At 41.1% G+C, this 12,412-nt stretch overlaps 1 protein-coding gene across 1 annotated transcript; it reads right to left on the bottom strand.

Annotated features, from left to right (window-relative positions):
* Positions 1–275: 275 nt before the first annotated feature.
* Positions 276–12,390, bottom strand: mrpl46 (mitochondrial ribosomal protein L46). Its single transcript, XM_069911922.1, has 4 exons — positions 12,112–12,390; positions 2,304–2,502; positions 936–1,106; positions 276–592 (listed from the first exon to the last, which is right to left on the bottom strand). The coding sequence occupies exons 1-4, from the start codon at positions 12,373–12,375 to the stop codon at positions 330–332; spliced, it is 897 nt and encodes a 298-aa protein (XP_069768023.1). The 5' UTR covers positions 12,376–12,390; the 3' UTR covers positions 276–329.
* Between the last annotated feature and the right edge of the window lie 22 nt (positions 12,391–12,412).

The raw sequence follows: 12,412 nt of genomic DNA, 5'->3' as shown, positions 1-12,412 counted from the left end.
TTACAGCCCTGCTGACCAACATTCCATGCCAAACAAGCAAGTTCCATGTGCCTGTTTGGCCCATATCTTTTACTACCCAGAACCTATTTAAATTTTTCACTTGTTCCTACCTCTGCTAATTCTTCTGGCAGCTCATTCCATACACCAAACACTTGGTGAAAAATTGTTCCTTAGATAGCTTTTAACATTTTCTTAAATCTATTTCCTCTAGTTTTAGATTCTCTCATCCTGGGAAAAAGACCATGACTATTTAGGTCATTCATAAAACAGTGACACAGTTTTGATTTAAATTTAATGTTCACAATTATGCTATTTTAACATCATATTTATTACACACGAGTTGTTGAGCTGTCAAAGATGAAACGATTAACTTGCTTCAAGTATTTTGGTTTGAGATAGTCCTTCAGTTCACTCTTGGTTACCCACACATGGTCTTCTTTCTTTCTTGTCTTAATATCTCCACTAATCAGCAAGGCTTTAAAGAAAAATATTTTGGCTCCAACATTACTGGAAGTTCGTATAGCCTTGGGATATTTGTATTTGTAGAAACCGGATGGAGCATTGCCCAGAAAAGCAGCTTGCAATTCATTTCCTATTAAAAGTAATGGTGAGAAGAAAGGATTACAGGAAGAATGAATCAATAAATGAAATTCCGGAAATTAGCATGAACCATTTTTGAGAGAAAGAGGAAACAAACCAGCAAACCAAAGGAGATATGAGAAGTTTCCCACCACAAATTGGTGATATGAAATGTATTGTCTGGAAGGATGGTGAAACCAAATTCAATAAAAATGTTCATAAATCTCTGAAGAGAAAAATTACTGGTCAAGTGAGAAATAGGTAGGACAGATATAATAGATAAAATGGACCTTTTATTATGTTTTATCATGTCATAATTATAACAGATCAACAGCTACCAAAAAATTAGCAGTTACCTGATAGAGTAGACAAGGTGCGTTCTGCAGTTTGCCTCATGGTTTCCCCTGGCTTCCAATTGCTTTGTGGCAGCAACCAAATCTCTTCATCTGCCACTTTTACTTTTGTTAACAATAGCAGTTTTTCATCCAATTTTCTGTTCAACGTCGATCTATCTTTGTTGATGTCATCTTAACATACACATGGAAACATGGATTTGAAAATTAGCTGCATGTGCAAGAAATTATTTAGCAACATTAACCCAATATTTCCCAAAGAATTATTTGCAATAAATTCCCACAAACAAATCATTCATATCATTACACAGGACAATGAATATTTTGCTTCCTGAACATCTTTGGGTGTATTTTTTGGATTCTGGCTTGCTGATCACAAAAATCACCTTAAAATTTTCCTCTCACGTACCTTCTTTTAGGTAAGACCTTTTTTCTGTCATACGTTAACTCTACTTCAAGGACACAAAACCATGTATTGCTACATGTCATTGAAAGTTCTTTTTCTGCATTTGCACTCGGCCTCTTCCCTGCTGACCTTGGTGCAGTCAGTGACGAACATGGTGAAAGGTTTCACCAGGACATTGCGACCATGGAAAAGCGGTATCAGGGCAACTGGAATCCATCAATGCTGGCCGACTATTATTGGACAGATGCTGAGTACAAATGAAAATCAGCGGCAAAACATTTTTAGGTCAGCTGATCTAACACAATGTGTCCGCATCATGAAGCGATTAAACATACTGAATTCAATAAAAGTCAATTTAATGTTTCTCCAACCTCCTACATGATGCAGCAAATCTGAAATTATCTTTGTGTTTTTCTTGAATTTATTTTTAGGAAGCCAACCTTTTGGAAAAAGTCCAGTGTTAACTTCCAGTGAACAGTATGACAGATTCTCCCTTCCTGCTCTCTGAAAGGGATCCAGTTCATTCTCCTTATTTCTCTGTCACATCTGTTCTAATGACAACACTTTCATCTCCAGTGCTCCTCCCGAAATCCCTTCATTCTCCTTAAACATAGTTTCTATTCCACCACAATTCACAATTTCACATGTTCCATTTCACATACTTCATTTGTTAATAGCTTGAAAAATGCTTTAAAAAATATATGGGAGAACTTGCATGTTCAGATTTATGCAAGTCAGGTAATTCATAATCTAAGAAGCCCCTTCATTAAGGAAGTCAAGATTTTACCCAAGAAAAATTATTAGCCATGATCTTATTAAATAGTGGAGCAGACACATTGGGTCAAAAATGTCTATTTTTGCTCCTATTTTATGAGAAGCTCTGGAAAGTATCTCTGGCAAGAAGCACACAGCAAATGAACATCACAAAATATAACACTATCGATACAAAAGAAAAAGGCATAGACCTTGTACTCTATCAGCAGCTTTGAACTGTCTGGACTTCTGTTCCCACATATCTTCCAGATCTTGGCTCGTTACAATGTCTTGGCCAACATCATCATCTTCGTCTGAATCATAATCATTTGCCTGCCTCCGACGAATTCTTTCTTCATCTTCAAAGACTCGAAGCTCATGATCAGAATAGAGGCTCTTCTCCAGTTCCATCTGTAAAATGTAAGAGACCATGTGGATTTTGGGAAGCCATAAAGGAATCAAATGTGCCATAGTTTCAGAGTATGCGGTAAATCAGAAATATGTCCTTCTTCCACCAGATTCACATCATCCATCAGTCACCCCATTCAGACATTCCCTATCAACTCCCTCAAGATTCAGCCTCGAAGAGTCGTTTTAAACAGCCTCCAGATCTCATGTTTCACAACACGCATCATAAAAATTTGATGCACCGTGCATTTGTATGCAACATTCCTTTTCATAAACGGTTGCTTTAGTGACAGCTAACAATTGCCTCATTTAAAAGATCAGTGCAGGATTCACACAGCTTCAATGTTGAGATTTAAAATCTAGTATCTAGACATATCCAGCGACAGCAATTGTAAACTAATATCATACAAATTCATTTACTCTTTGATGAAGAAACCATTATGGGTCATGTCACATGTATCTACTGGGAGGAGTCGCGTGATGGAGTAGTGGCTGGTCAGGTAAAACCAGCCCTCTCCAGAAAAAAAAAGGAAAAAAGTTAGGAAAAGACAAAGCTCAACAAATATAAAATATAAGAAATAGAAGATAAAGTTACAAAGAGAAAGAAGATGGCACTCAAGGAGAAAGTAAAAACAACCAAAAAATAAGAAGTCGCCAGAGAAGAAAGAAGAAGGCCTTACCTGTACGAAGTAACAGGGAGCTGTGGTGGTGAGGAGTGCCCGATCCCTGAGGTTGGTGACTGCCCTGCGGAGTCGCGACCTCCCGACCGATGGACTTCAAAAATGGCTCTCAGAGCCAAACAAAAGTGCGCAACTGCGCATGCGCAATCAAAGGAAAAAGAAAACACTGACAGCCACAGCATGACCAGCTGAGGGACGCCCGACACCAGGGCGCTCGGCTGGAGGATGAGGTTGGCGGCAGGGGAGGGAGCAAGGAAACAGACGAGGGAGAAAGACAGCGGGGTGACCGACAAGAGGATCAATGGCAGGAGGCCCGACCGACGGGCAGCCCAGGAGGGGAGGACCAACCACAAGGGTAGGCCCGACAGAGATACAAGCAGTTCATCAGGAAAACAGAAGATACACAGACATAAAGAAGAGGACACAAATACAGGTACAGACACAGAAGAGGAAGAAGAAGAAGACCAAGATCTTCACAGAGAAATAGAAGGTAAAACAGATAGACAGAATATAGATAAAGCCTTTTTTGAAGAACAAATGAGATCACTAAAAGAATGGTTACCATTAGAATTTAGTGCGACTAAAAGAAAAGAGCAGAAGATAAAATGCAAAGTTTAGAACTGGTCATGACAGAAATAGGGAAAAGAGTAGAGAATATGGAAGAGTGGGAAATGGTTGTAGAAATGGAAGTAAGTGACAAAAATTAAAGAGACACAAGAGTGGTTATCTCCGAAAATTGATATGTAAATTATAGTAAGAAAAACTACTTAAAAATAGTGGACCTCAAGGAGGGTGAAGAAGGCACAGACATGAAGGAATTTATAAAAGGATGGATCCCGAAGGTCCTGAGAATGACAGAAATGCAGGAAGAAATGGAAATAGAAAGGGCACACCGAGCATTAGCTCCGAAACCGCAGACATATCAAAAACCAAGATCCATCTTAGTAAAATTTTTGAGATATACGACAAGAGAAAATATACTGGAGCGGGCAAGGAATAAAGTTAGAGAAGATAATAAGCCATTGGAATACAAGGGTCAAAAAATATTTTTTTACCCAGACATAAGTTTTGAACTCTTAAAGAAGAGGAAGGAGTTTAATACAGCAAAAACGATTTTAGGGAAAAAAGGTTATAAATTCATGTTAAGACATCCAGCTGTGCTTAAAATATTTATACCCGGGGAGCAAAACAGACTGTTCTCGGATCCGGAAGAAGCACAAGATTTCGCAGAATGTTTGCAGGACAGGAGAGATGAAGAGATGTAACAAGAAAGAAAATCAGTGATAAAGTATATATAAAGAAGTAAAAACAATGTATATATAGAGAAGGGAAGGAAGGAAGGAGGAAAAAAAGAGAGCTTTGTTATATGTGTTTTAAAAAAGTGTTTTCTGGGGGGAGAGGGAATAACCGTCACTGTAAAATCAGTTGACGTTTCCGAGAAAGATCGCAATCCAAATGGAAAGGGGAGTTGTGGTTGCCCGGCAAGGGATAAGGGGCAGCTTAGAGAGGAAGGGAGCATTTGGATTTAAGGTATTATTGGGTGTGGGAATTGTTGGAGTATTTTATGTTTTAAATGTGTTGTCATACATTGAGTTTAAAAAGGGAAAACTAAGAGATAATGGGAAAAAGGGGGATGGAGGTGGCGAGGAAGCGGAAAAGAGGTGTAAGCAAGATACAAGATGGCCACGTTGAACTATGTGATTATAAACATTAATGGAATACATAACCAAATTTAAAGGAAGAGGCTTCTAAATTTACTGAAGAAAGAAAAAATAGATATTGCATTTGTGCAGGAAACGCATCTAACTGAGGTGGAACATAACAAATTAAAGAGAGACTGCGTAGGACAGGTAACGGCAGCATCATATAATTCAAAAGCCAGAGGTGTAGCCATATTAGTTAACAAAAATGTACCAATCAAAATAGAGGAAATAATAGATCCAGCAGGGAGGTATGTAATGATAAAGTGTCAGATATACTCAGAATTTTGGAATTTGCCCAATATATATGTACCTTATGAGGAGGATCAAAAGTTAATGCAGGATATGTTTTGATGATTGTAGATACACAAGGAAATATATTGATAGGAGGGGATTTTAACCTTAATTTGGATCCAATGTTGGATAAAACTGGACAAAAGACAAGCAAAAAGAATAAAATAGCCAAATTTATGGTTAAATCGATGCAGGAAATGAAACTTGTGGATGTATGGAGGAGGCAGCACTCAAGAGAGAAGGAATTTTCATATTATTCAAGTAGGCATAAAACATACTCAAGGATTGATACGTTTTTGTTGTCGGCCCACATTCAAGGGAGAGTTAGGAAAACTGAGTATAAAGCTAGACTACTATCTGATCATTCACCCCTGTTATTAGCAATAGAACTGGAGGACATCCCACCAAGAACATACAGATGGAGGTTAAACTCCATGCTACTTAAAAGCCAGGAATTTAGAGAGTTTATTACACGGAATCAGTGAAAGACAAATTTATATTATGGGACGCAATGAAAGCCTTCAGATAATAAGTTATGTCACTAAGATGAAAAAGGACTACAATCGGGAAATAGAGCAATTGGAAAGGGAGATATTAAGTACAGAAAAGGAACTAGTAAAAAAGGATGATATTACGAAAAAGAGAGAATTGACAGACAAAAAAATTAAATATGAAACATTACAAACGTACAAGGTGGAGAACAACATAATGAAAATAAACCAAAAGTATTACGAACTGGGAGAAAAAACACAAAATATTAGCCTGGCAACTTAAAACAGGACAAGCAGGAATTTAATGAAAACTTTAAGGAATTTTATGAACAATTGTCTCAAACTAAGAACGAGGGGAAAGATGACAAAATAGAAGAGTTTTTAGCTAAAATTGAACTGCCAAAATTGCAAGAACTGGAACAAACCAAACTGATAAAACCATTTGAAATAGAGGAAGTACAGGATATATTAAAAAAGCTGCCGAACAATAAAACGCCTGGAGAGGATGGATTCCCAATAGAATTCTATAAAACATTTAAAGAGTTATTAATTCCTCCTCTCCTGGAAGTAATGAATCAGATAGAAGAAACACAAAACTTGCCATATTCATATAAGACAGCAATAATTACAATAATACCAAAGACGGGGAAGGATCCATTAACACCAGCATCATACAGACCAATATCTCTACTTAACTCAGATTATATGATAATAGCAAAATTATTAGCATACAGATTGGCCGATTGTGTACCAAAAATAGTAAACAAGATCAAACTGGATTTATTAAGAAAAGATGAACAGCGGATAATGTCTGTAAAATTATTAATCTAATTCAAGCAGTTCAAGGAAATAAGAAACCAACAGTGGCTGTTGCTTTAGATGCAGAAAAAGCCTTTGACAGAGTAGAGTGGAACTACTTATTTAAAGTATTACAGAAGTTCAATCTACCAGAAAAATATATTAATTGGATTAAAGCATTGTATAATGGACCGTTGGCAAAGGTAGCAGTAAATGGATATGTATCGAACCAATTTAAATTAAGTAGGTCAACTAGACAGGGATGTCCATTATCCCCCTCATTGTTTGCCTTAGCAATAGAACCTTTGGCAGAACTGATAAGAATAGAAAATAAAATAAAAGGAGAAGAAGAATAAAATCAGCTTATTTGCAGATGACATCATAGTATACCTGACAGAACCAGAGATATCAATAAAAGAATAACATAAGAAATTGAAGGAATATGGAGAAATATCAAGGTACAAGATCAACGCAAAGAAAAGTGAAGTGATGCCAATGAGTAGCGCGAATTATACAGAATTTATAAAAGAATCATCATTTAAATGGCAAGTACAAGCAATCCGATACCTAGGGATCAGGTTAGATAATAACTTAAGCCACTTGTACAAACTAAATTATCAGCCACTAATAAAGATATTGCAGGAAGACTTAGAACATTGGAAAGAATTACCGCTAATGTTGATAGGGAGGGTAAACTGCATTAAAATGAATGTGTTCCCAAGGATACAACAGTACATACAATTTGGGCATGTACGAAAGTGAATACGTATTGGGAAGATCCAAATCAGATATTAAATGAAATCACAAAAAATAACATACCAAAAAAACCAGAGATCTTTCTTTTAAGTAACATAAGAAGTAAAGAATTAGGCCTCAAACTGGATGAAGTGCAAAAAAGATTTATTATGATAGCCTTAGCAGTAGCAAAAAAATGTATAATGTCAACTTGGAAAATGGAAGAGAGCCTGAGAATATAGCAATGGTACATGGAAATGAATAAATGTATTCCATTGGAAAAAATAATTTAATTTAAAAAATAAAGTCACATTTTTTGAATAAATTTGGGAACCATACATGGAACATAACAGAGAGAGCTTTACTCGGACCTCCATCCCCTAAAATAAGACAAAACGACTTGATTCAGTGTGTAAAAGTAGATGACACATTTTTCTTGTTTATTTTCCTTTGTGTGAATATATTGTTTTATGGTTTTATTGTATTGTACGTGTTGAATATTTATGGGGTTTGGAGGGGGGTAGGAAGAGGGGAGGGAGGGAAAAGAGGAAAAAAGGGAGAAAATGCCACTGTGTATATTAATGAGAAACGTTTGTACATATTTTGGTTGATATGGTTCACAGTGTGAAAAATAAAAAATTATAATGTCATATGTACAAACTGTGTTCTCATTGAACCACTGTGCACCCACACATTATTAGCAAGCTATGTGATTGCAACCTACATCAGCAAAATTTGATATTTTCATACACATTTCAGAAATCACAAGTTCACATGCAGGGTTAATTAATTTCTTTGTAACACCTTTTTGATCCAAGATGTGGTTGTTACCAACAGCATTCAGAAACAGTATATACTCAACATGAGGTCAAATAACTCAACACAGAGGATGAATCTGATACAGAGCGATTTGTTAGCATATTAGGTATATTTTCTTTTTAAATATTTGCACTTCAAGACGCGACCAATCAGTATACAAGACAATTTTTCTCTTCAGTTGGTGATTCTTTGATTAGTTTGTTACACACCAAAGGCACTCAGGATCATAAATATTTTTCAGAAATTCTTCCACTGGGAATTCAAACTCTATGAAAACAAATACTTTTGTAACTTATTATTTCTAACAATCTTATATTATTTATATATTGCCATGAAGAAAGTCACAACTTTTATTTCACAATAGCATATCCTGCAGCAACATCTGCATTAAATATCAAACTCAATATATCCCACAACCAGTATCATTAAGAAACCATCTGATCAAAAAATAAATCACATTTTACAGTAATGTGTTGAATGAAAAATAAGAGATTATGCATCTCTTGACCTTGAAACTCTAAAAGGTGATTGACAATTTGATGTGCAGGAAATGTATTTATTTGTGCAAAGGAAGGATCTATAAACATGTTATTTTGACAAGATATGCAGTTTTAGATCATCAAATTTTTTTTCAGATTTATTGTCAAAGTACATACATACAATCACATACAACCCTGAGATTCGTTTTCCTATGGGCGCGGCAGAATTACCACTAATTGGTAGCAAGAAAAAAAACTGTATACATGTAAACAAATAAGAGAACTGTTAAACAGATAATAAATGTAAACAAGCTGACTGTGCAATACAAAGAGAACAAAAGAAAGTCAATAAAGTGAGAGTCCTTAAATGACTTTCTGATTGAGTTTGTTGTTGAAGAGTCTGATGGTGGAGGGGTAGCAGCTGGTCCTGAACCTGGTGGTGCAAGTCTAGTGGCACTGATACCTCTTTCCTGATGACAGCAGTGAGAACAGAGCGTGTGGTGGGTGATGTGGATCCTTGATGATTGCTGCTGTTCTCCAATGACAGCATTCCTGGTAGATGTACTCAATAGTGAGGAAGGTTTTACCTGTGATACCCTGGGCTATGTCCACTACCTTTTGGAGGGCTTTACACTCAAGAGTATTGGTGTTCCCCTACCAGACTGTGATCCAGCCTCTATCCTCAAAGGCCCCCACCACCCAGGCCATGGCTTCTACAGGTGTATTGTGGGAGAGCATTCCGGCCAGTGACATCACTGGCGCGGAAGGGCCGAGGCTCGGTACAGGAAAAAAAAAGACTCCCGAGGGTTGTTAACTCAGCTTGCGACATCACGGGCGCCAGCATCTGCAAGCAGCCTCTATCCTCAAAGGCCTCTCTGGAACTAGATCCTTGACTTCCACATCAGAAGACCACAGTCAGTATGGATTGGAAACAACATCTCCTCCTCACTGATTATCAACACAGGCACACCTCAAGGATGTGTGCTTAGTCCACTGCTCTACTCCCTCTCCATCCATGACTGTGTGGCTCAGCACAATTCAAATGCCAACCGATGGTTGTTGGTAGAGTCACAGACAGCAATGAGGAAGCAGTTATCTGGAGGATTATCCAACAGGTCAGACAGGAAACTGCTCTAAACAAAGGAATGCTCCTGGAGGGTTGAAAGTAATTTCTCTATGTCAATCTAGATTAGCCACCCCTCCAGCCAGCGACAGTATAAAGTCCACCACGTGGAGCAGTGCTCTCTTTACACCCTGAGAACAAACCCCAGCTCGACTCCAGGTTGTGAGCTGTGAGTGATGGTGGAGATTCAATTGTGAGGTGTGCGTCGGTACATACCCAAGAGAACTGTTGTGCCTATTGCTGATTCACACTGTTTTTTTAACCCTCGGTTCACAATCACCAGTTGTGATTATTAGTGATTTATCGGGAGGTGCGATTTTCAGTGATTAACAGCATTGGATGCGCATGAATTGTGTGTAGTGACTATTTGATATGTTGCAACCTCCGCCACTGTAAATAAAGATTCTTGTTTGTTATTGAACTGTGTTCAGACTCACACTTCTTGAACCTTCAAACTTGTTTTTCACAGCACAGAAGCGTAGAGAATCCGAATACAAATTTTATTGTCATGAACGTGTCACGAAATTTGTTGTTTTGCAGTAAAGTCACAGTGCAAACATTTCTATAAACCACATTTAAAAATATATAAAATAGTGCAAGAAAAAGATAAAGTGAGGTAGTGTCAGTGGTTCATTGTTCATTCAGGAATCTGATGGTTGGTTGGGGGGGTGGGGGAGGAGAAGCTGTCCTGGTGCCGCTGAATCTTCATCCAGGATCCTGTACCTAATGGTTAGTGCAACAGCTGTCTGTAAAGAGTTTGTATGATCTCGCCTTCTCTGTGTGAGTTTTAAAAGTACCAAAGTTGTAGGATAAAGGGGTGTAAATTGGGCGGCACAGACTCATGGGCCAAAATGGCCTGTTACTATGTTGTATGTCTAAATTTTTAAAAATTAAGATTTAAAATTTCAATTTTTAAAAATTTTTTTCTTGATGGCAGCAGAGTGTAGAGGACATGGCCTGGGTGGTGGGAGCCTTTGAAGATAGATGCTGGCGCCCGTGATGTCGCAAGCTGAGTTAACAACCCTCGGGAGTCTTTTTTTTCCTGGGCCGAGCCTCGGCCCTTCCGCGCCAGTGATGCCGCCGGCCGGAATGCTCTCCCATAATACACCCACAGAAGGTTTAGAACCTTTGGTGATATGCCAAGGCTCCGAACAAGAAAGCGAGCCTCCTTCGTGATTGCATCGAGGTGGAGGCTCCGAGACAGACCCCCGAGAATTTGAAGTTTTTGACCCTTTCCTCTACTGAGCTGGTCTCTCACCAGCCCCCCCCCCCGTCACCCAGGAGGGAGGGAGACAGATCAGCCCATTGAGTGGTGTCACAGGGACCACCTCGCATTCAACGCCAGAAAAACAAAGGGGACGAACGTGGACTTGGAGGGAGTCAGGGGAGCAGCACCCAGTCCTCATCGAGGGGCCCCCACCTCGACCCAGCATCCCCCCACCCCCAAAAAAGGGGTCGACCCAGCATTCCGCCCCAAAAATAGGGTCGATCCAGCATTCCCCCCCCAAAAAAGGGGTCGACCCAGCATTCTCCCCCCCAAAAAAGGGGTCGACCCAGCATTCCCCCCACCAAAAAAGGGGTCGACCCAGCATCACCCCCAAAAAAGGGGTCGAACCAGCATCCCCCCCCAAAAAAGGGGTCGACCCAGCATCCCCCCAAAAAAGGGGTCGACCCAGCATTCCCCCCCCAAAAAAGGGGTCGACCCAGCATTCTCCCCCCCAAAAAAAGGGGTCGACCCAGCATTCCCCCCACCAAAAAAGGGGTCGACCCAGCATCACCCCCAAAAAAGGGGTCGAACCAGCATCCCCCCCAAAAAAGGGGTCGACCCAGCATTCTCCCCCCCAAAAAAGAGGTCAACCCAGCATTCTCCCCCCCAAAAAAGGGGTCGACCCAGCATTCCCCCCCCCAAAAAAAGGGGTCGACCCAGCATTCTCCCCCAAAAAAGGGGTCGAACCAGCATCCCCCCCAAAAAAGGGGTCGACCCAGCATTCTCCCCCCCAAACAAGAGGTCAACCCAGCATTCTCCCCCCCAAAAAAGGGGTCGACCCAGCATTCCCCCCCCCAAAAAAAGGGGTCGACCCAGCATTCTCCCCCCCAAAAAAGGGGTCGAACCAGCATCCCCACCAAAAAAGGGGTCGACCCAGCATCACCCCCAAAAAAGGGGTCGAACCAGCATCCCCCCCCAAAAAAGGGGTCGACCCAGCATCCCCCCCAAAAAAGGGGTCGAACCAGCATCCCCCCCCAAAAAAGGGGTCGACCCAGCATCCCCCCCAAAAAAGGGGTCGACCCAGCATTCTCCCCCCCAAAAAAGAGGTCAACCCAGCATTCTCCCCCGCAAAAAAGGGGTCGCCCCAGCATTTCCCCCTCCAAAAAAGGGGTCGCCCCAGCATTTCCCCACTCCCTCCCCCAAAAAGAGGCGTGCCCGCGCCCCTCGCCGGCCCACCCGCCGCGCGTGCCCGGACCGGCCCCCCCGCCGCGCGTGCCCGCGCCTACCCGCTCCAGCAGCCGCGCGAACGCGCTCTCCATTTGGTGCTTCTCCCGCGACACCACCGCCGCCCGCTGCAGGCACACGGCACCGCACAGCTGCCAAGCGGCCGCCCCCGGCTCCGGGCCCCGGCTCTCCTTCACCAGCGCCCGAAGGCCGAGACTCAGCGGGGCGGCCGGGGCGAAGCGGCGCCACGTGGCCGCCATCTTTGTTGCTGCCACGTGACCAGGGAGAGCGGACGTGGGAGGAGACTCGGCACCAACACCCACCATCAGTCGGTTTCATCATCACTCTCCCACCTCGGGGGGT

This window comes from Narcine bancroftii, chromosome 14 (assembly GCF_036971445.1).
Source record: "Narcine bancroftii isolate sNarBan1 chromosome 14, sNarBan1.hap1, whole genome shotgun sequence".
NCBI lineage: Eukaryota > Metazoa > Chordata > Chondrichthyes > Torpediniformes > Narcinidae > Narcine > Narcine bancroftii.
Note: the sequence above shows the minus strand (reverse complement) of the source record. Positions and strands in the feature narration are given on the sequence as shown.